At 42.8% G+C, this 26,672-nt stretch overlaps 1 protein-coding gene across 2 annotated transcripts; it reads left to right on the top strand.

Moving 5' to 3' along the window:
* On the top strand, positions 1 to 26,615 carry pik3r5 (phosphoinositide-3-kinase, regulatory subunit 5). Of its 2 annotated transcripts, XM_055907027.1 has the most exons (19): positions 1 to 110; positions 1,558 to 1,640; positions 10,956 to 11,068; positions 12,006 to 12,121; positions 12,375 to 12,443; positions 12,530 to 12,668; positions 16,587 to 16,656; positions 18,638 to 18,812; positions 19,001 to 19,169; positions 19,281 to 19,349; positions 19,550 to 20,412; positions 22,023 to 22,148; positions 22,246 to 22,377; positions 22,513 to 22,606; positions 22,990 to 23,066; positions 23,197 to 23,290; positions 23,449 to 23,534; positions 24,035 to 24,150; positions 24,570 to 26,615. In XM_055907027.1, the coding sequence occupies exons 3-19, from the start codon at positions 10,969 to 10,971 to the stop codon at positions 24,715 to 24,717; spliced, it is 2,643 nt and encodes an 880-aa protein (XP_055763002.1). In that variant the 5' UTR covers positions 1 to 110; positions 1,558 to 1,640; positions 10,956 to 10,968; the 3' UTR covers positions 24,718 to 26,615. The 2 variants fall into 2 exon arrangements, with proteins under 2 accessions (XP_055763002.1, XP_055763000.1); XM_055907025.1 differs by lacking the exon at positions 1 to 110 and having other exon boundaries at positions 1,420 to 1,640.
* The last annotated feature ends 57 nt before the right edge of the window (positions 26,616 to 26,672 follow it).

Raw genomic sequence — 26,672 nt, 5'->3', positions numbered from 1 at the left:
GCTGTGGAGTGGGAAGTTGATGTTCTGCATTGTTTGTCAACCACCTGTAGCACGTTAATATCCTGAGGCTGTGGAAAGAGCGCCATCTTTTGGGAACAGGATGGAACTTGGTACGTTTGTTCCAAATCATCACCAACAACTTAAAACGTTGAGACAATGTAGTGCTGTTTATCCAACATTGACCAATATTAATCTGGCACCTTTTGGATATTCTGTACAGTAGTCAAAGAACTAGTGAAGTTTCATGATGACCCACGTGCATGTCCTCACCACCGCTCTAGTCTAATGACTTCGTAACAGGAGGTGGCAGTGTTTCACCACTGTTGCAGGTTGACTAACTGGGCTGGCTACTGTACTTTGTGGGGTCTATTCAATCGTATTGGCATGATGGCATCTGTAACAGTGGCCTTCACTGGTTGAACCGCAAGTGGAGAACCATCTTTATTATTTAGACTGAGCCTCTTCTCCCAATAACTCAAATGCACATTTAAAGTGAGTTTAAATGATATCATTTTCACCTTTGACCATTCTAGAGCTATTATAGTAATCATAGACTTCAGACTTCCAGAGTAGGGACTATATAAACAAAATATGATAGGAATAAAGTAATCCATCCCAAGCCCAGAATAATACAGGAACTACTCACATTCCCCTTCATTGTGAACCTCATGAATTTACGTTTTATTTACTGCCATTGTTTTTAGCTAATGCCTTGGGTCCTTGTTCCCTCTCAGAGAGAGGGGGGAGGGGGGGGGGGATTTACCGTAACACATGAAATGCAAATCACAGTCAAAGTGGAATCAGGGGAAGTAGGGAGACCAATAGTCTGCCCTGAGTGAGAAGAAAACAGTTGTCAGAGAAAATGACAGAACTGCTGAATTGGACCTGGAACAGTGGCTATGAGCCCAGATCAATTTTTTATTTCAAAATGCGCTCGTTATGTAGATATTAACCTTTAGGAAGTCAGTGTAAAACTAAAGTACTTGTTTTTTCTATTAGTATCCTTTTATTATTCATCACACAATGCAGAGTTCAGTTGTCCTCTGTCATGTGAATCAACTTGAACTTGGACAAACTCTCAGGTGTGTGTTCTCTCAAGCGTATCGGGTAGAGATATGTGAAACCTACCTTTTGCAAAGACGGGGCAAAATACTATTGGGATTAGTAATAAATATGGTCAATCCTATTAAATCAATGACCCAGCCAGTCAAAACTAAAGATTGAAAGATCAAAGCCCAACATTCAAAACAATGAAACACATCTTTAGTCATGAAAATAGCAGGGAAACAAACAAAGGAGACAAATGACTTCCTTTAGGGAGGCCAACAGACACCCACACTCTGCCTTCCTCATTGTGCTTACATGCACCTCTCTCATTCACTTCCTGTTTGACACAAGCCTTCTGCGTGTGCAGGGACTATATCTCCACTACTACTACTGCGGCTACTGTGACTGGTGGTAGTCTACAGCTGTTGTTTCTCTGGAGCCATACACAGCACTAGTAAAGGAAGTGGCTCATCTGCGCTCCCCCTCTTCTCTCTTGTGAATGAATGGCAGTGGGATTGGAGTCATTGGACCTGAGGGGCTTTCGCACAAACTAACGGCAAAAGGCTATGGATGTTACTGGACGATAACAGCAGGTAAGCAGTGTGGAGGACTATTGGGCTGTCTCCTGAAGGGGATCTGGTGCGTTGGCTGTGGTTGTAAGCCTGCAAGGCTATTGTCTTTTCACAATGTATGAGCATGCTTTTGTGGCACAGTCGATGGTGCGCTGGGCTTCGGGCCAGAAGGTTGAGGGTTAAGGGGGAATTTGGTGGAGGTGGTAGCCCCGACTGGGACTCGAACCCGGGTCCAGCAACTGCCAAGAGGTCCTAACTTACCCGCGGCATCTAAATTACTGGAGCCCAAATCCAGAATAATGGGCAATAGAAAAGTTTCAGAAATATAACATCTGGACAATTTGTAAAGTACTCAAGTGTCTATGACTCCAGACTCAGACATTCAAAATTATATTATATTCAAATTTAGACCTTTGACCTTGGATATGAGTTAGTATTGTTAGTTGTCTTCATCTGTGGACGATGCATTATTACTGCAAATCTCTAGTTGCCATTGTGCCCACAACTGCAAACGGAGAAAATACTGGTTCCATACATCTGAGAAGGGAACATTTTGTGTTTGCACTAATCCTGGGAGTAGACTAGCCAATCAAATAAACCTAACCAATGCCCAAGTGTAATATAATTTCCTCAATGCTTGTGTTTCCGAGTTTGTGGCTGGCGGTTGGTCCAGGGGTGTAAGAAAAGGGTATTATGGGGCTCCCGAGTGGCGCAGCGGTCTAAGGTACTGCATCTCAGTGCTAGAGGTGTCACTACAGACCCTGGTTCGATTCCAGGCTGTACCGGCCGTGATTAGGAGTCCTATAGGGCGGCGCGCAATTGACCCAGCGTCATCCATGTTAAAGTTTGGCTGGGGTAGGCCGTCATTGTAAATAAGAATTTGTTCTTAACTGACTTGCCTAGTTAAATAAAATAAATAAATCGTAATAAGGATAGTTAAAGTTCTGGTGATTGGGTATTCTGGTTAGTTGAGGTCGTTATCCATTAAACTGATATCAAGTGATTTTATTTGTTAATTCCACAAATGGATCAATTAAAATGTGACTCAGAAACGACACCTTTAAACCCAACTGGGCTTATTAAACTGTTTATGAGTTTGTGGTAGATGATGTTAAAGTAAGGGCTGTCAAATAATGTCACTGACACACAAGGAAGTAAACTTGCAGACCCCCAGCAAGCAGCATTTTGGTGACTTATTTTTAGACACCCTGTGATTGTACTGTCATTATTCTAATACACAATGAGGAAGTAGATGAATAAGCATGTGTTGGTTGCATGGATACAGTATGCATGCAAACAATTTATATATATATATATATATATATAATCTATCTCATTTAGCAAATGCTTTTCTCCAAATCGACTCAGTCTAGCATGCATACATTCTTCAAACGAGTGTTCCCGGGAATCGAACCTTCAATCCTGGCATTGCAAACGCTACCAACAAAGCCACAGAGGACCACAGTTATAATACTCTAATACCCCACCTGTCACCTACAGTAGAACTATGTGTTGATTGATGCACCGCTTACAGTAATCTGAAGGTATAGAGGGCATTTGCAAAGTATTCAGACCCCTTGACTTTTCACACATTTTGTTACTTTACAGGCTTATTCTAAAGTTGATTAAATAGTTTTTTTCCCTCATCAATCTCCACACCAATACCCCATAATGACAAAGCAAAAACAGGTTCATAGATTTTTGTGCAAATTTATGAAAAATATGAAAGTATTCAGACCCTTTACTCTACTGTGTTGAGTTTTGGCAGCAGTTACAGCCTTGAGTCTTCTTGGGTATGACACTACAAGCTTGGCACACCTGTATTTGGGGAGTTTCTCCCATTCTTCTCTGCAGATCCTCTCAAGCTCTGTCGGGTTAGATGGGGAGAGTTGGTGCACAGCTATTTTCAGGTCTCTCCAGAGATGTTAGATCAGGTTCAAGTCCGGGCTCTGGCTGGGCCACTCAAGGACATTCAGAGACTTGTCCCGAAGCCACCCCTGCGTTGTCTTGGCTGTGTGCTTAGGGATGTTGTACTGTTGGAAGGTGAACCTTCGCCCCAGTCTGAGGTCCTGAGCACTCTGGAGCAGGTTTTAATCACGGATCTCTCTGTACTTTGCTCCGTTCATCTTTCCTCGATCCTGACTAATGTTCCAGTCTCTGCCACTGAAAAACATCCCCACTTGCTGCCACCACCATGCTTCATCGTAGAGATGGTGCCAGGTTTCCTCCAGACGTGACGCTTGGCATTCAGGCCAAAGAGTTCAATCTTGGTTTCATCAGACCAGAGAATCTTGTTTCTCAAGGTCTGAGAGTCCTTTAGGTGCCTTTTGGCAAACTCCAAGCGCGCTGTCATGTGCCTTTTACTGAGGCGTGGCTTCCGTCTGGCCACTCTACCATAAAGGCCTGATTGGTGGAGGGCTGCAGAGAAAGTTGTCCTTTTGGAAAGTTCTCCCATCTCCACAGAGAAACACTGGAACTCGGTCAGAGTGACCGTCGGATTCTTGGTCACCTCTCTGACCAAGACCAAGGACAGCTCTAGGAAGAGTCTTGTGGTTCCAAACTTCTTCCATTTAAGAATGATGGAGGCCGTTTGTGTTCTTGGGGACCTTCAATGCTGCAGACATTATTTGGTACCCTTCCCCAGATCTGTGCCTCGACACAATCCTGTCTCTGAGTTCTACCGACAATTCCTTCGACCTCATGGCTTGGTTTTTGCTCTGACTTACACTGTCAATTGTGGAACCTTTTATATTAACAGGTGTGTGTCTTTCCAAATAATGTCCAATCAATTGAATTTACCACAGGCGGACTCCAATCAAGGTGTAGAAACATCTCAGGAATGATCAATGGTAACTGGATGCACCTGAGCTCAATTTTGAGTCTTATGGCAAAGGGTCTGAATACTTATGTAAATAAAGTATTTCAGTTTTTTTTTTTTTATACATTTGCAAAAATGTCAACTGTTTTTGCTTTGTCATTATGGGGTATTATGTGTAGATTGGTGAGAGAAAAAAATGGCATTTAATACATTTTAGATTAAGGCTGTAACGTAACGGTCTGAATACTTTCCGAGTGCACTGTAGATGGGTAAGTGGAAGTCTGTCACAGTACACATACTCTACTCTGTTTGGCTCAAATATTAGTCGAAGATTGGGAAATGGCCTCTGCAGTTGGGTGTTGCAGTTTTTCAAATAATTCTAGTAATATTACACAAGGAACTATTTAATCCATATCCCAATCATCAGCGTGGATTCACAGGTTTATGGCGAAGGCAGAATGAAACAGAATACTTTATTTCATATCTGCAAATGCACTTTCTAACAAGCTGCTCTTGATGTACAAGTGTGTTTCCGTTTTAGGTTTCAGTCTATTGTGAGCACTAAGAATATTTATAACCCTAGCAAACTATTAACCAAAGTAATTTCACAGACACTATTACCCAGAGCAACCTAAAGGAGCAACTATGGTTAAGTACCATGCTCAAGGGCACATCGACTGATTTTTCACCTAGTCAGCTCGGGGATTCGAACCATAAACCTTAAAATTACTGGCTCAAAGGTCTTAACCGCTAGGCTACCTGCCTCTCTTCAGCGTGTGATTGGAAGTCACCTACCTCCCTATATCTACCTCCAAGCACTAGTGAAAGCGGCAACACCCATTTTTAGCAGACAAGATCGTTTGGTTAGCACTCACATCAAAACGCCACGCAGTATGATTCACACAACCTCTCTTCCTGTTTACCTCTTTACCAGTCTTATCTACAGAATCTATGTTTTCACAGAACTTTCCCACGTGATATACACCTCACTCGCCCAGGGGTACGCTCAGGAGGCAAACGTGGAGCGTTGCAGATAGAAATGTAGTAAATAGCGCTGACATGATTCTTTATTCTACATGTCAGAGAGGCATGTTTGTTCTACATATTTTGTCAAACATATTTCTATCGGAATGTCACCTGAACACGCCCCCAGGTCATCCACATTGCATATACTACATCTACATTGCACATTATACACTAATGCTTGGGTTAGACCAGTCAAACATTATACACCTGACTGATTTTCCTGATTTACAAATCATGTGCTCAGCATATGCTAACTGCAAGTCTAGCTATAAATGTGGATATATATATATATATATATATATATAAAACAGTGTGGATGTTTGGTAGCCGTGTCTTATTTCAGACCTGGCTCGTCCTCCATAACATCCAGTGCAACAACATCATCATGCAATTCATATTTGCATAATTGTCCCCTCCCTCTAATAATACCTTTACTGGGGGACGTGAGGATCAAAGTCTGTGTATAATGACACTGTTGTTCCGACTCCCATCCACCTTGTGGATCTGTTGTCTCTTGTCTAAATGTGTCCTGAATCTGATCATAAAATATGTGTCGGGTGTACACTAAGGACTCTAATGCGGGAGAAAAAAATCATTTTTTGTCCGATAAAAGTGTTCAGTAACTGCAGATGTGGCCGCTTCTATACTTCCACCATAGAGTCTAATGATCTTTACCATCATCGATACCCTGCCACTGCATCCCACTGTACCTGGTTGGGCCTGTACGTGCCAAAGACACCCGCTCGCCGGTAGTTGCATTGAAACAAAAGAGGAAGCAATTTACAGCGGAGCGTTATCGTATTATTGTTCAACTTTTGTTATTTCCTAAAAGCATAAGAGGCTGGTTCTCATGCAGTGGTCCAGTGGAGAGAAGGAAAGGAGGGTAAGGTGATACAGGGAGGGGGTCTTTAGTGTTTTAAACCCAACAGAGGAAGATTGGATGGGGATATGGGACTATCAATTAAAGTACAATGAGACGAACCCCCCCCCCCCCCCCGCCACCCCCCCACCACCACCACCTCCCTGGTCTGTGGGAGTCTATCTGAGAGGCTGATCACACCACAACAATGGACAGGCACCTGCTTCCCTTCCAGGGCTGGGGAGCTATCTTCCTGTTTGGAAGCTGTTGGAAATGTGATCAGGCTGGGCCAGAGGAAAGGAAAGACTTGGGAAGAAGGAAGAGTCTTACACTGTGTCTGAGGGTAGAGCGTTATAGAGGCAGAGAAGAAAGTGGAGGGCTAACCTGGTTGCCAGATCTGTTGCTCATTGTCATGGCTGTAACACTGGAAGGGTACCATAGAATGACAGTCATTTAATAGGATCTCTGTGGGTGTTACAGGCAGAGTGTGAAGCTACCCTGGTTGCCAGATCTGCTTGTGCTAACTCTTCTGTTGTTCAGTGTATTGGAGAGTTGGCTAAAGTATACACAGATCTGGCAACTCGGCTAGCGGCAAGCTGAAGATCTTGTTACTGTTGACTTGAGGTTACTTGAGTGCTTTCATCATGCTGTGTGCAAGGGTGCTCCACCAGGATTGAGTCACATTCAGGCTTGACCTTTAAATCTGCTGACAATAAGACCAAATAGTCAGGTTGTGTTCGGTCAGGCTCAATATGACTCACTTGTTGGCTTGATCGTGGCACGCCAATCCAAGTATTTTGGTTTATACTGGGACCCAATTGTTTGTGTTGATCTAGCTGATCCTAATTGATTATTTGGATGAGGTCGGATGTGTCATGCTGCAGATGCTACACTTTTAGGAAAAAAGGGTTCCCAAAGCGTTCTTCGGCTGTTCCCATAGGAGAACCCTTTTTGGATCCAGGTTGAACCCTTTTTGGATCCAGGTTGAACCCTTTTTGGATCCAGGTTGAACCCTTTTTGGATCCAGGTTGAACCCTTTTTGGATCCAGGTTGAACCCTTTTTGGATCCAGGTTGAACCCTTTTTGGATCCAGGTTGAACCCTTTTTGGATCCAGGTTGAACCCTTTTTGGATCCAGGTTGAACCCTTTTGGGTTCTATGTAGAACCCTCTGTGGAAAGGGTTCTAGATGGAACCCAAAAGGGTTCTACCAGGAACCAAAAAAGGTCTTCAAAGTCCCATGGGAACAGCCAACAAACAATTTTTGGGTTCTAGATGGCACCTTTTTTTTTCCTAAGAGTGTAGCGTACTCCAAAAGGATATGTGATGTGAAGGACAAAGGAGAGACCGGGGACATGGCACCTAGAGACAGACATGTGACTTTTAGTCAGCTTTCCTTATTAACCTCTGTTGCAACAGCTGAAAATGTGGAAGTGACCGTGTTGACGTTTGAGAGGACTTTCATACATCCTCTTATGAAAACCCACAGTTTCATATATTTTCAATAGTTGCCATGTAAACAGAATGATTCAATACCTGAATAGAATTTTGTAGAACAGCCTGTTAATCTATGCTAGTGTTACATTAACAGTGTGGAATCTATCCAACAGTCACTGATGTTTAGAAAATGTTCAACACTTTGTTTGAAGGACTTCATTACACATTCATAATCCATACTTAATGCATTCATACCACTACCTAATCATTTAAATAAGTCAGTAACCTACAGTCAGCCATTACATGGCAGTGGATGACTCACTCTGAATATCCTACTGTGTATATGAGATCATAAGAGTTTCTTTATTATACCCAGAGTCAACATCTGACCCTAGGCTGGATACAGCCATCAGAACTTATATGACTTATTAGTTCCTTCCCATTCCACCTGGCCTGTCTCCAACACAGTATAGTTCCACAATGACCGGTGGGTCATTTACCGGTTAGTATCAAACAGTAACTTTCCTACACCTACTGACCGTGCCACTCATAACACATCTTGCCTGGTCCCAGACCTGTTTGTGTTGTCCTGCCAACTCCTATGGTCATTGTCAACTCAAACAATGGCCAGACAGCCCAAACAGATCTCAGACCAGGCTGTAACACTTCTGGGGGATACAATACACCTTCAGCGTGGGCGGCGGGGGGCTGAGAACAAGGCTGTATGGAAGTGTTTATGTTTATGTAACTTCTATTGTCACGGTTCACCATATTGTTGTTAACAGTAGTGGTGCTGGAAAATCATGGTTGAATTACTCTGACCCCCCCCTGGCCTTTGGTCACATGCTCTTCCTCTCATGGTTCCTTAGGGGCCTTAAATGGTGGTGGCGCCCCGCCGGTTAGCTTCTGGAGCCGGGGGTAACCCTCGTTTTCCCCATCTGTCTGACTTGCCGCTCTCTGGCCCCGCTGTGTTTGTGTGTCACGGGAGGCTGCTGAGGGAAGGACAGCTCATATTAACGGCCAGAACAGAGCGAATGGAATGACATGGAAACCGTGTGTTTGGTGTATTTGATACCATGCCACTGATTCCGCTCCAGCCATTACCACGAGCCCGTCCTCCCCAATTAAGGTGCCACCAACCTCCTGTGGTATTTGTCTGTTTCTTTGTGTGTGTGTGTGTGCCCCCCCCAGGCCCCTCTGTACACAAAGACAGTTTCCTGTCCTGCAGTCAATACTGTGAAAAGTCCCCCGCAAGACCTACAAATAGGGAGACTTCTCACCGTGAGCATTTATATCATTGCCTCTCTCAACAGCAGGTGCATGACCCAGTTGAGAAAGCTTGGCTTGGTCTAACCCCTGGCTCCCTGTAACATTACTTCAAAAGCCGGGTTTCCAGGACCCAAACGAAGCCTGCTCCTGGATTTCAAATGCTTCAAATGAGGTAGTGCTTGTTTTGACTTAAAGCTGAAACAGAAAAACAGACTCGTATCGATATGAGGCCCGTGAGGAACACTCATAGATGAGCATCGGTTGGTCAGAATCAGCGGAAGTCCACTCAGAGCAGGTGTCTGGTGGTTTTTCGTTCGCTGTAATTTAGTGAGATATTACCGCTAATCACCATGGCGATCACTCCTCTGACCTTCTTTTGTGCATTTGTGTGAGTCATTCATAGGCACAGATTCATATGCAGCGCGGTGCTATCTGGCACACATTATCACTCACATGTGGGTTATAGGGGATTTCTCTGTCTCGATGGGGAGTTTTTGAGCCTGTTATTGGATACAAACACTCGTAGTTGGTGGGAGGGATTGAAGTGTCTTGTCTTATGGAAGAAAGTTTGTTTTCACTCAATAAAGGAAGCTGCACTGTCCACTTTGGAAACCCCAACCCTGGGCTCTAACCCATGGTAAAGTTCCCCAGTGGGGCAAGAAAGGACAATACGTAGTGCGGCTGCTGCCGAGGACAGTACCATTGGATATGTCCCCATATTGGAATCTTAGAATGTGTACAGTCAATTCATACACTCCTAGCCTGGTCCCAGATCTGTTTGTGCTCTTGCCAACTCCTACTGCTCTTATTGTCAGGATAAAGGTATGACAATGAGTGATACGAAGTTAGCATGATGGCACAAATAGATTGGCACTCGGGCTAATACAATAGCTGCTTCTATTGTGAATGTCCAGTATCCTACGTTACTGTAGCTGGTCAACAACACACCAAGGACTTTGACAGTCATTTTTACAGGCCTTTTCTCGAGACATCTGCAGATTGTGTCATGACCAAAAAACGTCTGGCTGTTGATCAATGTGCGGTCAACACACTCATACAGTAGGTTACTGTACTTACCACTGTACGTTATCAAGTGGTGAGGTAGTCACATGTCACTGACGTTACTTGAAGAATGTTGTGAAAAACAATTAGACATTTTGGTTCAATTACATAATTATTAACAAATAATTACCAGTTATTATAGTAATAGACAGAAAATGAATCAGCCTCCAGTAGTTTTGAGGGTAATGTAAATAATGTACATTTATTCATGCGACTGTTATTGGATCTTATTACGTTGATGCAGAGACTGGATTACAGAAACATGAAACTCCTGTGATTGAGAGTGAAATTGCCTGTTATAAAACAACACCCTCATCCTGTCATGCATAACAGGAGATTCAACACAATTATAACAGGACTGAAACAAAGCCTAACACCTGGGTCGAAACAGGCGCGAAACAGAAACATTTTGAAGCCGAAACATTAGATTTTGTAATATACCAGTTCATGTTCTCTGTTTCAAAACATGTTCAAATCGTTTGGTTTCTACTGAACATGCCCCTGTTGTGCATCCTAATATCAGGAAGTCCCATAACCTATTGTCTCTCTATGATTCCCAGGAACACAGATGAGGGCGATGCCTATGAAGGGCCATAGAAATGTAATAAACTATAAGAAGGGCAGGAAGAGAAGATAGAATAACAGTTTGTTTATCTCTCCATCCCCCTGAAATTCCCTCCTGTCCTGTGGCTTTTCCACGGAACTCATGAGGACATTTTCATATGTCCCCTGCGTTGTATACCAAGATGCAAAACTGGACCTCTGTTTACTTCCTTGATCTGATGACAGTCTAATATGCTTCCACGGAAAGGGAGCGATGAATGGAGAGAGGCGTGATGTTAATCTTATCCCTCTCTTCTACTCCAGGTCGTGAGAAGACATGCAGCACACGTCGTGTACCGAGGACCGGATCCAGCATGCTCTGGACCGATGTCTGGATGGGCTCAGACCCAGCCCCACGGCACCACAACCCTGGAACGGTAAGCCACATCTGGGCTGAGCAGGGTCGGACATGGGCGGGTGTATTTCATCACTTCATTGGCGACCTTAGTATTCATTCTCAGGGAATTTGATTCCCAGTGTATTACACTTGACATACAGTGCTTTATTTCTTAAGAAAGGCATAATATGGTTGTTCACATGATATGGAAAGCAGGCCTGTTCAGTGTCACTGTTGCATGTAGTTCATGTCATAGTATTGATCCAAACCGTAGGAACACTTTCTAAGTGTGGTGTTACAGAAAGTCGACATGATATCAAATCGTATGAGACGTTTCACATTTCAAGTGTCCGGCAACACGTTAACACCTCCACTGGAAGATCGTCGTCAGTCAGACCACACTGACAGTAAATTGTTGTTCTTTTTCAACTTCCTAGCACCACAACTGTTCGTTGGGACAGGTATACCTGAAGCCCAGTAGGCCTAGTGAGCCTGTTGTTGTTGAAAACTGTCAGCGAAGTGTTATTACGCGCTAGAGGAAGTATCAACGTTGACACTATGGCTGTGGCGGAAGTGGTGCGCGCACACACACACACACACACACACACACACACACACACACACACACACACACACACACACACACACACACACACACACACACACACACACACACACAGAGAGACCGTGGTGGCATGGACCACAGTGCTCCTGGAAGTATGATGAGGTAGTGTGAGGGGGTAGGATCGGTTAGTGTAGCAGAGCGTAGCAGCACCGACTGTGTCAGATATCATACACCTACACCCTGTGGTTTTATACATCACATTTTCAGGAGGTACCTTGTTGCCACATACGGTGTTGAAATGATGTTATTAATTTGTTTGAAGTACGCCGTGTACCCTTCAGGGAAGCTGCATGTTCTATATTCATAACATGTTGCACAATGTGGCCTCTGATGTGACGTGTGTGTGTTTCAGTCCTGATGTGCTCAGCGGGCCAGTCGATGAACCGCTGGAGTCTGGAGGAATTGGTGAAGAGAGACCCAGAGAACTTCCTCATCCTCCTGCAGCAGATCCTCAGGAAGACCCGAGAGGTGAGGGGTCACAGGTCATTACTGAAAGGGCAGAGGCATACATAACTCCTCTACTCAGGATGCTGCTATGACCTATATTCTTATGGTCACATGTCATGATGACCCCTTGCCTCTACAGAATGTAGATGGGATTTTAGTCTGATCTACAGTATGTGATCAGGAGCAGTATGGCACCTTGTGGTGGGAATTGAGAACTGAAAATATGAGGTGTGGACATGTGAATGAACTTTTGGGTCTCTGTATGTGTGTGCAGGTCCAGGATCAGTGTCAGTATGAGCTTGTGGCTCCCCTCGCTATCATGTTCTCCTCCACTCTGTTACAGGTAATCAATCAATCAATCAATCAATAAACCAAACACGACAACCCCAACCTTAGTTACCTGTAACTAGGTTTGTTTTCTGGTTGCAGACCCCCTTCTGTCCCCCTGCCACGGAGCTGCTGGAGGAGGCCTGTGAGGTGTTTGGCTGTTTCCTGACTTGGCCAGAGCCTTACTGCAGCGTGTGTAAAGGACTGCTCTCCACCTTACACCAGGAACTCAAGGCCCCAGGTAAACATGGAAAGATGTGGGCTACTCTAGGTTTTAATAACTATCCATGCTTCAATGGGGTTTTTGAACTATTCATTTACTTCATTGATGATCATGATGTGGACTGTGAATTAATATGAGGTCAAAAACAGACGTGTAAGACAGCCTTCCTTTTATGTGAGGCGACAAGTGCTTAGGTTGACTTCTTCTCCCCCAATTTTCCGAGCCGTAGTTGCTCAGGGGTGTAATCATTACGCCGATTCTGTTGCAAAACGTTTTGCAAGAAACTGTTTACTCCAAACACAGAAAACGCAATCAAGAGTTTCTATTGGACAAATTCAGGTGGGTCCCTGCCCGTTTCGTTCAGTTTGCATTGGTTAATTACGTTTTGATTCTTAAACGGTTAACAGTTTCCGTAATAAATACACCCCATGTCATGTACTGTGACGCAGTGTCCCATGATCAGTGACTGCCCCCTAGTGACTCAAACAGATAAAACAGTAAGATGAAACGCACAAACACAGGGCCTTCAGAAAGTATTCACACCCCTTGACTTTTTCCACATTTTGTTGTGTTGGTCTGAATTTAAAATGGCTCAAATGGAGATTTATTTTATCACTGGCCTACACACAATACTCCATAACGTCAAAGTGGAATTATGTTCTTAGAAATTGTACTAATTAATAAAAACTGAAAAGCTGAAATGTCTTGAGTAAATAAGTATTCAACCCCTTATTTATGGCAAGCCTAAATAAGTTCAGGAGTGAACATTTGCTTAACAAGTCCCATAGTAAGTTACATGGACAACATTGTTGTTACGCCACCTACTTGACAGAGTGGAAAAAAAGGAAGCCTGTACAGAATATAAATATTCAAAATCATACATCCTGTTTGCAACAAGGCACTAAAGTAATACTGCAAAAATATGGCAAAGCAATTCACTTTTTGTCATGAATATATATTGTTATGTTTGGGGCACATCCAATACAACACATTACCTGGGTTGGGGAGTAACGGATTACATGTAAGGGATTACAAAAAAACGATAACTGTAATCTGTTACGTTACCAGCAAAAATATTGTAATCAGAGTACAGATTACTTTTGAAAAACTAGATGGCTACTTCAAGGATTACTTTTAAATTCAGAAAGGATGTTTGCAGAAAGAAATATTTGACACTTCTGTTTTTTCAATGACATTCAAATCAGCATTGAAAAAAGGGGCACATTTTAAGTTTGTTCCACCTGAGGGAGTCTGACCAGAAATCAGAGACAACTATGATGAGACACCAAATGTGTTTGATGGATTGTGGGAAAGAGCAGGAATAGGCTTTTGTAGGCCACAGTCCAAGCTTTGTCTTACAATGGTGCGACTGCTGTCGGGCATCCAAAGATTATCCAACTTGAATAAACGCTTGGCGGTAAGGATGACAGCAGTGGTGTAGTCTACGGGGATATAATTTATTATTGATATCTACATACAGTTGATGTCGGAAGTTTACATACACCTTAGCTAAATACATTTAAACTCAGTTTTTCCACAATTCCTGACATTTAATCCTAGTAAAAAATCACTGTTTTAGGTCAGTTAGGATCACCACTTTATTTTAAGAATGTGAAATGTCAGAATAATTGTAGAGAGAATGATTTATTTCAGATTTTATTTGTTTAATCACATTCCCAGTGGGTCAGAAGTTCACATACACACTCAATTAGTATTTGGTAGCATTGACTTTAAATTGTTTAACTTGGGTGAAACGTTTTGGGTAGGCTTCCACAAGCGTCCCACAGTAAGTTGGGTGAATTTTATCAGAAGCTTCTAAAGCCATGACATTTAGCTATTTGCGCCATACGGATTGTGGATGACTGTTCACAAATCTAAATGTGTATTTGAACCTATAATGGTTGAATACAAGAAGTTTAAACATCCTATCAATCATTGTTTTTGAAGCCAGTGAAAAATGTGCACCTGCAGCGGCATAGTGCAGATCCAAGTCTGCACAATAAAAGCCCCACTTTTGTTCCATAATCTAATTAATGCTGATAAAAATACAAATAAATCCATAGGCCTAATGGACACATGCTCAAACTTGCACACTTTTGAAAGACTTAAAGGGGCAGTCTGTAGTTGCTATATCCATTTTTCGACTTATAAATTATATATAAAACTTTGGACACACCTACTCATTCAAGGGATTTTTATTATTTTCTACATTGTAGAATAATACCGAAGGCATCAAAACTATGAAATAACACATAAGGAATCATGTAGTAACCAAAAAAGTGTTAAACAAAATATATTTTAGAATCCTCAAAATAGCCACCCTTTGCCTTGATGACAGCTTTGCACTCTTGGCAAAGCATGCCATTCCATGAGCGCAACATTTATTTTTCAACTCGAATCAATGAGTCCTCCATGACTACAAAATCATTAACAACAGACTAGGGCTCGCTAATAAGTCTTTAGTTTGGGGGTCATGCTCAGCTCAAACTATTTGGCTAATCTATACTTCCATAGTTCTCTGCGACAGAGCCTGGACTCGAACCAGGATCTCTAGTGGCACAGCCTTAGACTACTGTGCCACTCGGGAGGCCTAGCTATGTAAACTTTAACATTGATTTATCCTGCAATAGATGTTGTTCAATTGGTAACATACATTTTTGTCTTCTTCTAATGTCTCTTACGGGGAAAGTAATCTAAAAGTAATGGAATGTAATCAAATTAAGTGGTAAGTTTGGATAATACATAAGTTACGTTACTGATTACAATTTTGGACAGGTAACTGTAACGGATTATATTTAGAAAGTAATCTACCCAACCCTGCACATTACTGAGTACCAGTCTCCATATTTTCAAGCATAGTGTTGGCTGCATCATGTTGTGGGTATGCTTGTAATCGTTAAGAACTGGGGAGTTTTTCAGGATAAAAAATTAACAGAATGGAGCTAAGAACAGGCAAAATCCTAGAGGAAAACATGGTACAGTCTGCTTTCCACCAGACACTGGGAGATTAATTCACCTTTCAGCAGGACAATAACCTTAAACACAAGGTCAAATCTACACTGGAGTTGCTTACCAAGAAGACAGTGAATGTGGCTGAGTTACAGTTATGACTTAAGTCTACTTGAAAATCTATGGCAAGTCCTGAAAATGGTTGTCTAGCAATGATCAGCAACCAATTTGATAGAGCTTGAAGAATTTTGTGAAGAACAATGGGCAAATGTTGCATAATCCATGTGTGGAAAGCTCTTAGAGACTTACCCAGAAAAACTTACAGCTGTTATTGCTGCCAAAGGTGCTTCTACAAGTATTGACTCAGGGGTGTGAATACTTATGTAAATTAGATATTTCTGTATTTCAATTTCCATACATTTGCAAAAACAATATGTTATAACTTTATCATTATGAGGTATTGTGTGTAACATGGGTGAGTTGTGTTATTTTTTTTTTTACAATTCAGATCAATGTTGAATTTGGCTGTAACACCGCTATATGTGGAATGAGTCAAGGGGTATGAATACTTGAGGGCACTGTAGATATAACATAATCGTATGAACTTGATCACCTCAAAATGTTCAAGTTAGGTAAACCTGTCTGCGCAAACATGTGTCATTGATAATGGAGAAGTGCTTTACGGTTCTGTGGTAGCCTGTTCTTTGAAAGCGGATGTGTGATACTTCAATTCACCAAAGAAAAAAAGCAGAACTATAACAACATGTCAACTACAGGGAAGAGGATAGTGACAGATAAGATAAAGAATACCACTGAAATCGGAGAAAGTCGCGTCAGGTACAGGCCAATGAATGAATGAGCTTGCAGTGGTGTGAATGGGGATCACTATATTGTGATGTTGTGAGATGAAAATCTATAATTGTGTGCAATACAATACTTTAGTGTGCCAAGAACAGTCAACTTATTCAGCGTGTGTTCATTTCACAGGCATTTCCTATCACAGACTGGTGAGAGAAGAGCAAGGCCTGGCCACCTCAAAACATCGCTCAAAAACAATGTAGGTTGTCAACAGTTTAACTGCTATATTTTACTACATATTATTATGAATGATTGTAAAATTTTGTCATGCACATGTAAACCACACGTCTGGAACTCCACTTCAGTTATTGGTTCTCAACACCCCTTCCCTGCCCAATATATCACTACTTCCTTTTCACTCTCGTGTTCTGTTAGCGTTCCCCATGTTCTGTTTCTGTGTAACTGCATGTGTATCTACAGTTGACGTAGGAAGTTTACATACACTTAGCTTGGAGTCATTAAAACTCGTTTTTCAACCACTCCACAAATTTCTTGTTAACAAACTATAATTTTGGCAAGTCGGTTAGGACATCTACTTTGTGCATGACACAAGTAATTTTTTCAACAATTGTTTGCAAACAGATTATTTCACATATAATTCACTGTATCACATTGACTGTGCCTTTAAACAGCTTGGAAAATTCCAGTAAAGGATGTCATGGCTTTAGAAGCTTCTGAAAGGCTAATTGACATCATTTGAGTCAATTGGAGGTGTACCTGTGGATGTATTTCAAGGCCTACCTTCAAACTCAGTGCCTCTTTGCTTGACAACATGGGAAAATCAAAAGAAATCAGCCAAAAAAATTGTAGACCTCCACAAGTCTGGTTCATCTGTAGGAGCAATTTCCAAATGCCTGAAGGTACCACGTTCATCTGTACAAACAATAGTACGCAAGTAAAAACACCATGGGACCACGCACCCGTCATACCACTCAGGAAGGAGACGCGTTCTGTCTCCTAGAGATGAACGTACTTTGGTGCGAAAAGTGCAAATCAATCCCAGAACAACAGCAAAGGACCTTGTGAAGATGCAGTAGGAAACAGGTGCAAAAGTATCTATATCCACAGTAAAACGAGCCCTATATCGACATAACCTGAAAGGCCGCTCAACACGGAAGAAGCCACTGCTCCAAAACCGCCATAAAAAAAGCCAGACTATGGTTTGCAACTGCACATGGGGACAAAGATCGTACGTTTTGGAGAAATGTCCTCTGGTCTGATGAAACAAAAATAGAATTGTTTGGCCATAATGACCATCGTTATGTTTGGAGGAAAAAGGGGGAGGCTTACAAGCCGAAGAACACCATCCCAACCGTGAAGCACGGGGGTGGCAGCATCATGTTGTGGGGGTGCTTTGCTACAGGAGGGACTGGTGCACTTCACAAACTAGATGGCATTATGAGGAAGGAAAATTATGTGGCTATATTGAAGCAACATCTCAAGACATCAGTCAGGAAGTTAAAGCTTAGTCGCAGGTGGGTCTTCCAAATGGACAATGACCCCAAGCATACTTCCAAAGTTGTGGCAAAATGGCTCAAGGACAACAAAGTCAAGGTATTGGAGTGGCCATCACAAAGCCCTGACCTCATTCCTATGGAAAATGTGTGGGCAGAACTGAAAAAGTGTGTGCGAGCAAGGAGGCCTACAAACCTGACTCAGTTACGCCAGCTTTGTCAGGAGGAATGGGCCAAAATTCACCCAACTTATTGTGGGAAGCTTGTGGAAGGCTACCTGAAACGTTTGACCCAAGTTAAACAATTTAAAGGCAATGCTACCAAATACTAATTGAGTGTATGTGAACTTCTGACCCACTGGGAATGTGATGAAAGAAATAAAAGCTGAAATAAATAATTCTCTCTACTATTATTCTGACATTTCAAATTCTTAAAATAAAGTGGTGATCCTAACTGACCTAAAACAGGGAATTTTTACTCAGATTAAAGATTAAATGTCAAGAATTGTGAAAACTGAGTTTAAATGTATTTGGCTAAGGTGTATGTAAACTTCCGACATCAACTATATATACACGTATTTGTATGTGTGCCGAGAGACAAAGGCATTTGTATCTTCCTGTTCTACAATTCATGTAACAAGGAATAATAATATTGACTCGTTTTCAGAGTGCAGACCTCCATCTGGGTTTTCCACCATGTCAACCCTATGTCATCTCATCCCTATAGGACGGTTCTGTTGATGAACCCTAGTGAGGTGCCTCCTGAGTTCCTGTCTGTAGCAGACCAACTGAGTAGTATCCAACGGTCCCAGAGAGAGACATACATCACCCTGGTCAAACATGCCTATCAGGCTACCCTGGGCACAAAGTACCCCCTGGCCAGCATCCACAAAGCCCTGCAGGTACTGGACAACGCAATATACCACTGGAACGCTGTACAGATACCGATAGAAATAGTGATTTTTAGCTAAGATTTTGTTAGTCTCGATGGCTGTGTAATCTGTTAGTTTTCCATCATAGTCAAAATCAATGTTTAGTAGTTTGTTAGTACCCGTCTTCTGTACAGTAACACATGACTGTCTCTCCACAGGTCAAGAGTCTAGAGGAGCTGGCGGAGATCTTCTCCATGGTAACCGACGTCCTGGAGACGGCCGCCGCCATGGACGACCCGGCGAAAGGCCGTGATCATGTGACCCAGGGCCTGGAGGAGCTGAGGGAGAAGATGGGCGTCCCAGCGTCCAATGGCAGGAAGTCTGACGGTGAGAGGGCGGAGCCTAACCAGTGTATTGATTTGTCAAAATGAGGCTAATGCGAAAAATTTCCATACATTATGTGTAAATGTTGTTTTGTTGTATTTATTCTGTTTTTAGGAATGCTGCAAACTCTACCACTGCCCACAGCCAAGTGCTACATGTTTCACTGGGACAAGGACAACTTTGGTAAAGGACTTTGGTCTTCACTCTCTCATGAAATGGCTTGTCATGGGATCCCCCTTGAGTCTGGTTCCTCTCTAGGTTTCTCCTACCTAGGTTAACTTTCCTTTCTGTTTGATGGTTTCCACTTGGATTGTGATAAATACATTTGTAGACGGTGCTTTACAGTACATGCAACTGATAGACTGTGTCCTTGTGATTTTCAGACATCCTCAACACCATCCTGGAGAACGAGCATGACCTAACCGGCTTCCAGACCTCCAGTGGTCAGGGTAACGGCGAGGAGGAGGAGGAAGGGGCAGAGTTCGACCTGGAAGAGGGAGAGGAAGGAGAGGAGGAGTTTGTCTCCGCCATGTCTATGTACAACTGCTGCAGCATGGACCACCGAGCCTCTACCTTCTCCACCGTCTCCTCCCTCTCCACTGCCTCTAAAGACTCCATGTACTCCACCTTGTCCTTGGCCTCCGGATCCTACGCCCCCTCCGTTCTCTCAGTCACTTCCGGCATCGACAGCGACTTCTACGAAGACCCCGAGGACGCCACCTCCAGCCCCTCCCCGTTGGAACGGAGCCCATCATCCGGGAAGTCAACCAAAGCTTCGGCCCGTCTGAGCCAGCACTTCTCCCGTTTCTTCAAGACAAAGACGCAGTCCCTGACCAGAGCCAAGAGCCTCGGCAGCCCAGATGCTAAGGACTTGGTCGCGGTTCGTTCAAAGCGCTCCAACTCCCTCCCGCAGCAGGTGCACCTACGCAGCCCAGACTCCTTGTTCCAGACCCCCTGTACCTCCCAGGCCCTCAAGCACGTGTGCTTCCGCCGGAGGCCCATCCTGAGCAGTGACGAGGAGGGTGACAGTAATGCCACCACCCTGAGGGTGGTAGTGTTCGGGGCCGACCACGTGGCGGGCAAGGTGGCGAGGGCCTATAGTAACCTACGCCAGAGAGAGAACGCTTGCCCGAGCCTCAGCAGAGCCTTCCGGCTGCAGTTCTTCTTTGTGCCCGTGAAGAGGGACGGTGTTGTGAGGTGCCCTAGCCCCGGAGGGCAGTCGGCTAGCCCACGGAGAGGAAGTACAGTGAGTACAACTGTTATAGTATAGTGGCTCTTTTTAAGTGGCCCTATCAAATGTCTTTAAAAAAATATATATATTTAACCTTTATTTAACCAGGAAGGGCTCATTGAGATTTGAAATCTATTTTTCAAGAGCGTCCTGGTCAAGATAGGCAGCACCAAGTCATTACACAATTACAGACAGACATGAAAAACCACAAGTAATCTAGTAAAAACCAAAGAATTCACAAGAGTATAACAAAATCATAAAACAGCAAATCAAAAACATTAACAGATCAGGGAATCAGCCTCAAAATCCTTCGTCAGTGATTTAAAAACACCAATCGGGACAAGTTCTTCCAGCATAAAAGTATTTTGTAAGGCATTCCAAGCCCGATGGCGCAGAGTACATAAAAGCCCTTTTACCAAATTCTGTTCAGACAGTTGGAACAGTTAGCAGGATAAAGTCCTGCGAACGAAGAGAGTACCCACCACATTTCTGAACAATAAAAATGCCCAAATAAAATGGTAGTAAACCCAAAAAGGCTTTGTAAATAAAAGTATACCAGTGAGTGAGCCTACGAGTGACTAGAGAAGGCCAGCCAACCCTGGAGTATAAAGTGCAGTGATGCGTAAGGGTTTTGCAGTTAAAAATAAATCTCAATGCTCCACGGTAAAGGGTGTCAATTGATCTCAAACACTGAGCGGAAGCATATATAAAATATCCCCATAGTCTAGTAAAGGCATACATGTAGCTGATACTAGCCTTTTTGTAACTTGTTGAATATGCAATTTAAGAGAGGCAGTCATCAATTAAAATTCCAAGATATTTATATGAGATTACAGTCTCAATCTCAATGCCCTGACAGGTAGTAATAGGTGAAAGATTCAGAGATCTATATCTTGCTTTAGAAAACACCATTAGTTTAGTTTTGTCAGTAATTGAGGATAAGCTTCAATTGACAGGTAAGGTATATGAAACAGTTTGCAAGTTCTGGAAAGCTCTTGTGAGAGACGAGGCACAACAATAACAGTATCATCAGCATAAAAGCAAAGTTGTACATTTTTGTCTAAATTATTTATATAAATAGTGAATAAGAGGGGACCAAGTACAGAGCCCTGGGGCACACCATTACAGACAGACAATTTAACAGACATGAGCCTATCAACTTGAGTGCACTATCAGACAGATAGTTAGCAAACCATGCAACTGCATTCTCCGAAAGACCTACACTTGACAATCTCTGCCTCAGTATAGCATGTTCAATTGTATCAAAAGCCTTAGAGAGATCAATAAAAAGTGAGACGCAGTGCTGTTTTTTGTCAAGGGCTTCAGTGATATCATTAATTAGGTTAATAGTATAGTGGTGAACTTCAATTCACTTCCTGATGAACCATGTTACAGTTTCTGGTGCACCATAAGAAACATCATCTCTAAAGCTTAACCTCAATTCTAGATAATGGGTTGATAGCTGTTTAGGAGACCGTTTCCCTCAGGACCGAGTTTGGCAAACCCTGCGATAGAGCAGCGGAATTAAATTCAGGATGAGTCGTCAGGCAATGTTTCTGTGGCCATACAATACTATTACTACTCTGCAGCTAAAATGAAGAGAGACTGACGTATTGCTCTTTTAGGAGCTGAACAATCTGGGCACAGAAGACAGCACTAACGACATAGCCCGTTTTATTGGTATGCTGGACCCCTGGTACGAACGCAACACCTTGAGCCTGCTCAGTCTACCAGCCAACGTGGTGTGTCAGGTAAGACCACGTTTTGTGTGACATATCAAATGATGAATATGATTGAAAAGTGGATGTGTTGTCTCACACAGTCAATGGTGTTCACTGTGTCTTGCAGCAAACCTCTAAGATAGAGTCCGAGTTGTATGATAGTTCCTATGAGGATCGTCTGCCCATCCTGGCTGACCTGGTGCTGTACTACTGTCGCCATGCCACCAGGCCTGCACTGATGCAGCTCTACCAAGCTGAGGTGAGGCCTGGATTCTCTTTCCTGTCCTTTTTCTCTCTCTCTTTCTCTCTCACACACACACACTGCACATCTCCTATACTCAACCTCCATGTTATAAATGTGTGTGTTGACTGTTTGATGTCCTTGGGGTTGTAGATGACGTTAGCTGGAGGCGAGAGGAGGACAGAGGTTTTCATTCACTCCCTAGAGCTGGGCCACACCGCGGGGACACGAGCCATCAAGGCTATGGGTACGTACATCTGCCTCAGCCCTGTCTCCTAGCAACCAGCCCATAATAAACAACAGGCAGGTAAGATTTTCCAAACAGAAAATATGTGTCTTGACTTCAGCCGGGAGTCCGAGGTCTGGATGGATTATGGCTATGGGAACATCTGCTGTTTCAATCAATGATTCAGAAACTCAGTTTGTCTCGTTCCTCCATGTCGTTTCTTCTATGTTACATCACTGAATCTCTTCCACCGCTTTTTGCTTATTAAAAAACGAAGTGACACTAAATGTATAAATCATCATTCTTCGTATTCATCGTCAATGATTGATTATTCATCTTCATCATCATGTTCAGCTCTAAGGCTGTATCCTAATAGGAAAGCTCTGTGTTTGTCCTTTTCGTAGGTGCCGCAAGCAAGAGGTTTGGGATCGATGGCGACCGGGAGGCAGTCCCTCTGATGTTAGAGGTGGTTTACAACAGGGTAAAGATGGTGTTCCGCAGCTGTTCATCCTTCTAGAAACATACTGACCGTGTCAACTGCATAATGAGTCATTATCTTTGCCTGATGCATTTCTGACGTATCTCTCTCCTCCTCCCTTTTTCTCTCTCAGGTGGTTATCAGTGGGAGAAGTCAATGGATGCAGAAAGACAAAGTTTGCACCTCCATCAACCTGACCAAAGCCTGCAAGAATCCAGAGGAACTAGGTGATATAACTACAGCAATATAAAGTTCTGGGTTCATTCATGAGTTGGACATTTTTGGGCTCACGCATGTTAGAGAGCAACCAAATCAGTTAGGTTTGAAAGTCTGTTTCATTAACGCAGACATCGTGTTCTGATCCCTTCCTCCCCCCACGGTTTAGATTCAAAGATGGAGTGCTTGCAGTTGACAATGACAGAAGTACTGAAAAGGCAAAACTCAAACAAATCTAAGAAGGGCTACAATCAGGTGAGCAGGATGTTGTCGGTGTGACTTGCGGTTAGACAGCGTACATCAACAACTTTACATAAACCACGGTGCTCTATAAGGACTCCATAAATGGAGCAACATCTCTCGTATCCCGAGAACGAGCTTCTTTCTAGATCAACCCGATAAGAAACCCAATGTACACTTTCACAGACACGTCTCAGTTTCTACCTTAACAGAGCACGACTTTCACTTTAGTTTTTTTGTTGTTGTCCAACCCTTTTCCTGTTCACTTGATCTTACGTTAATATGACACACTGCATCCTGTAGCTCAGCATCAATGCCACTAATAATTATTTTCTATATGTGGTTAGGGCTGGTTTCCCAGACACAGATTAAGCCTAGTCCTGAACACTTTCACTGGAGATGATCCTTTGATCATGTTTTTGATCCAGGACTTCTTAGTCTGTGTCTGGAAAAGCGACCCTTGGAGTCCCAAAATATACTTGTTATGCTTCTAATGGTCAGTTTCTACTTGACAGCAACTGAGTATTACTGAGGTGAAGGTGGACAAGGTGCAGGTCAGTGGGACTGGTAACACCACCTTCGCTGTGTGTCTGGACCAGGATGAGAAGAAGATCTTCCAGGGTGTCACCAGGTACAGCCATACACACACGCACACACACACACGCACACACACACACACACACACACACACACACACACACACACACACACACACACACACAGTCAGTCTTGTACAACTAACCTTGTGGGGACACACAATTCAGTCCCATTCAAAATCCTATTCTCCCTAACCCCTAAACCTAACCTGTACCCTAAACCTAACCCTAGCTCCTAATCCTAAAACTAACCCTAAACCTAATCCAACCCTAACCCTAACCCCCCTAGAAATAACATTTGACCTTTTGGGGACCAACAAAATGTCCACAGTTGGTCACATTTTTGTTTGTTTTACTATTAGTTAAACACATCCACACAGTCTCCACAAGTGAAGTTAAACATGTCCACACACTCTGACCACAGTGTCTCGTTCCCTCCCTCCTTCTCTCCCAGGTGTGAAGTATCTGTATGCTACAAGCCTGACAGCTCTACAGACTGGAGGTTAGGCCAGGGCCTGTCCGCCCAGATCCAGCCTCTCCACCCCACCTTCTGCTCCCTCCTCTGCCTGCCCATAGCCACCTTCAGTGGGGCACAGCCCTGACGGGGGAATACCAGCCTTAAAAATATATATACTTGAATGTATTTCTGACACTTTTTAGACAGCTGGTAACAGAGGGGGAGACTAGTAAGTGGAGGTGAAAAGCCTAGAGTCTGTGGACCAGACTAAAATGAAAGGATGAGACTCTTTTTGGAGCCAAGGGACATTATGGCTGCTGGATGGTTCAGTGAACCACCCTCCTGTGATGACTAACATTGCCTGAGACCTACAGACGTCCGTTGGGCTAACAGTCTTGTGACATTCAGGAGACCCGGGTTCAATACCCAGTTGCTAAAATGGACACTATGGATGATGTAAATGATGTACATTTGTATACTATATATTTCTTCCCTCAAAATAACGTCATCATTACACTGTAGCTACACTGGCATTGGCGCAAGGTATTTGGAAGCACTGAAGTCCTCTCTTCCTGCACTGCAATGAGCAACGGTTTCCTGAAATGGGACATTTCTGAAATATCACAGTGACTTCTTCTTTAGACCAGCAGGGGAGTCTCTTGTGTTCACTTTCCCACACTAGAGTAACTTATGTCAGGATAATGAGGTAGGAAAATAAGCCTTTTCTCAGGACTCCACAGACTCATCCAATAGCAATTATGTTAAATGTTGTTTTTACATTTTGAATGTATATATTTGACGTTGTATTAAATAATCCTATTTTAACATTCCATTGTACATAATATAAGATGTATCATACTAAGTAGCACCCTGTCATGTTTATTTGACACTGTATTTGACATAAAATATATATTTTTGTTTAGCTGATACTGATGACCGCAGGGACGCAGAAAGAACATAGATATTCCAGGGTAGATTGACATGGTGTCATAGACCAGTCTATGGTGCTACTGAATATACTCATCCAGTCTTTTTGTTAATCAGTTGTCTAATTTATTGTTGTCTACAGCTTTGCACAGAAAATATATAGCACAATATCAAAATATCAATCATATAGCAGAATAGAATGCACAGTAAAATTGCTTAAAGGGTGAGGTTGGTATTTTAGAAATATTTGTGTTAAACCCAGAGCCCTACCCATGTTTATCCTGACTGTGACCTAACCAGTTTTTCTATGAGGTCAGGAAAACACCACAGATTAATACATTACACATGAGTCTACAAAACAGTAAGAACACATTCCTTATATTGAGTTACACCCTCTTTCGCCCTCGCAACAGCCTCAGTTCGTCGTGGCATGGACTCTACAAGGTGTCGAAAGCCCTTCCACAGGGACGCTGGCCCATGTTGACTCCAATGCTTCCCACAGTTGTCAAGTTGGCTGAATGTCTTTTGGGTGGTGGACCATTGTTGACACACACAGGAAACTGTTGTGTGAAAAACCCAGCAGCGGTTCAGTTCTGGAAACATGCAAACCGGCACCTTCTATCTTACCTTGTTCAAAGGCTCTTAAATACTTTGTCTTACCCATCGCCTGAATGGCGCACACACACACAAAAAAAATCCTTCTTTAACCTGACTCCTTAAGTGACATCAATAAGTGATCATAGCTTTCACCTGGATTCAAATCGAACTTTATTTGTCACATGCGCTGAATACAACAAGTGTAAACCTTACCGTGAAATGCTTACTTACAAGCCCTTAACCAACAGTGCCGTCTACAGTATGTCATTGAAAAAGCAGGTATTCCTAATGTTTTGTACATTCAGTGTATATTGCTATATAGTTAACTTCAATAAACAGAAATGAAAGGTACTGTACATGTAACAACATATCACAAAATAGTGTTGTCTGGCACTTCTGTTCTCTCCATATGGTACCAATTTTTATGTTAGTCTTTATTTTGTGTCTTATCAATGTTCTATAAATTGTTTGTATAATATGAGAAATCCTACAAGAAATAAATAATGAAAAAAGATAAAATGATCGGCTACATTTTTTTAACTCGTTTTTCTGGGTGTCTTTGAAGATAGGGTAAGT

Source organism: Salvelinus fontinalis, chromosome 40 (assembly GCF_029448725.1).
Source record: "Salvelinus fontinalis isolate EN_2023a chromosome 40, ASM2944872v1, whole genome shotgun sequence".
Taxonomy (NCBI): domain Eukaryota; kingdom Metazoa; phylum Chordata; class Actinopteri; order Salmoniformes; family Salmonidae; genus Salvelinus; species Salvelinus fontinalis.
This window is presented reverse-complemented; position numbering and strand designations above follow the sequence as displayed.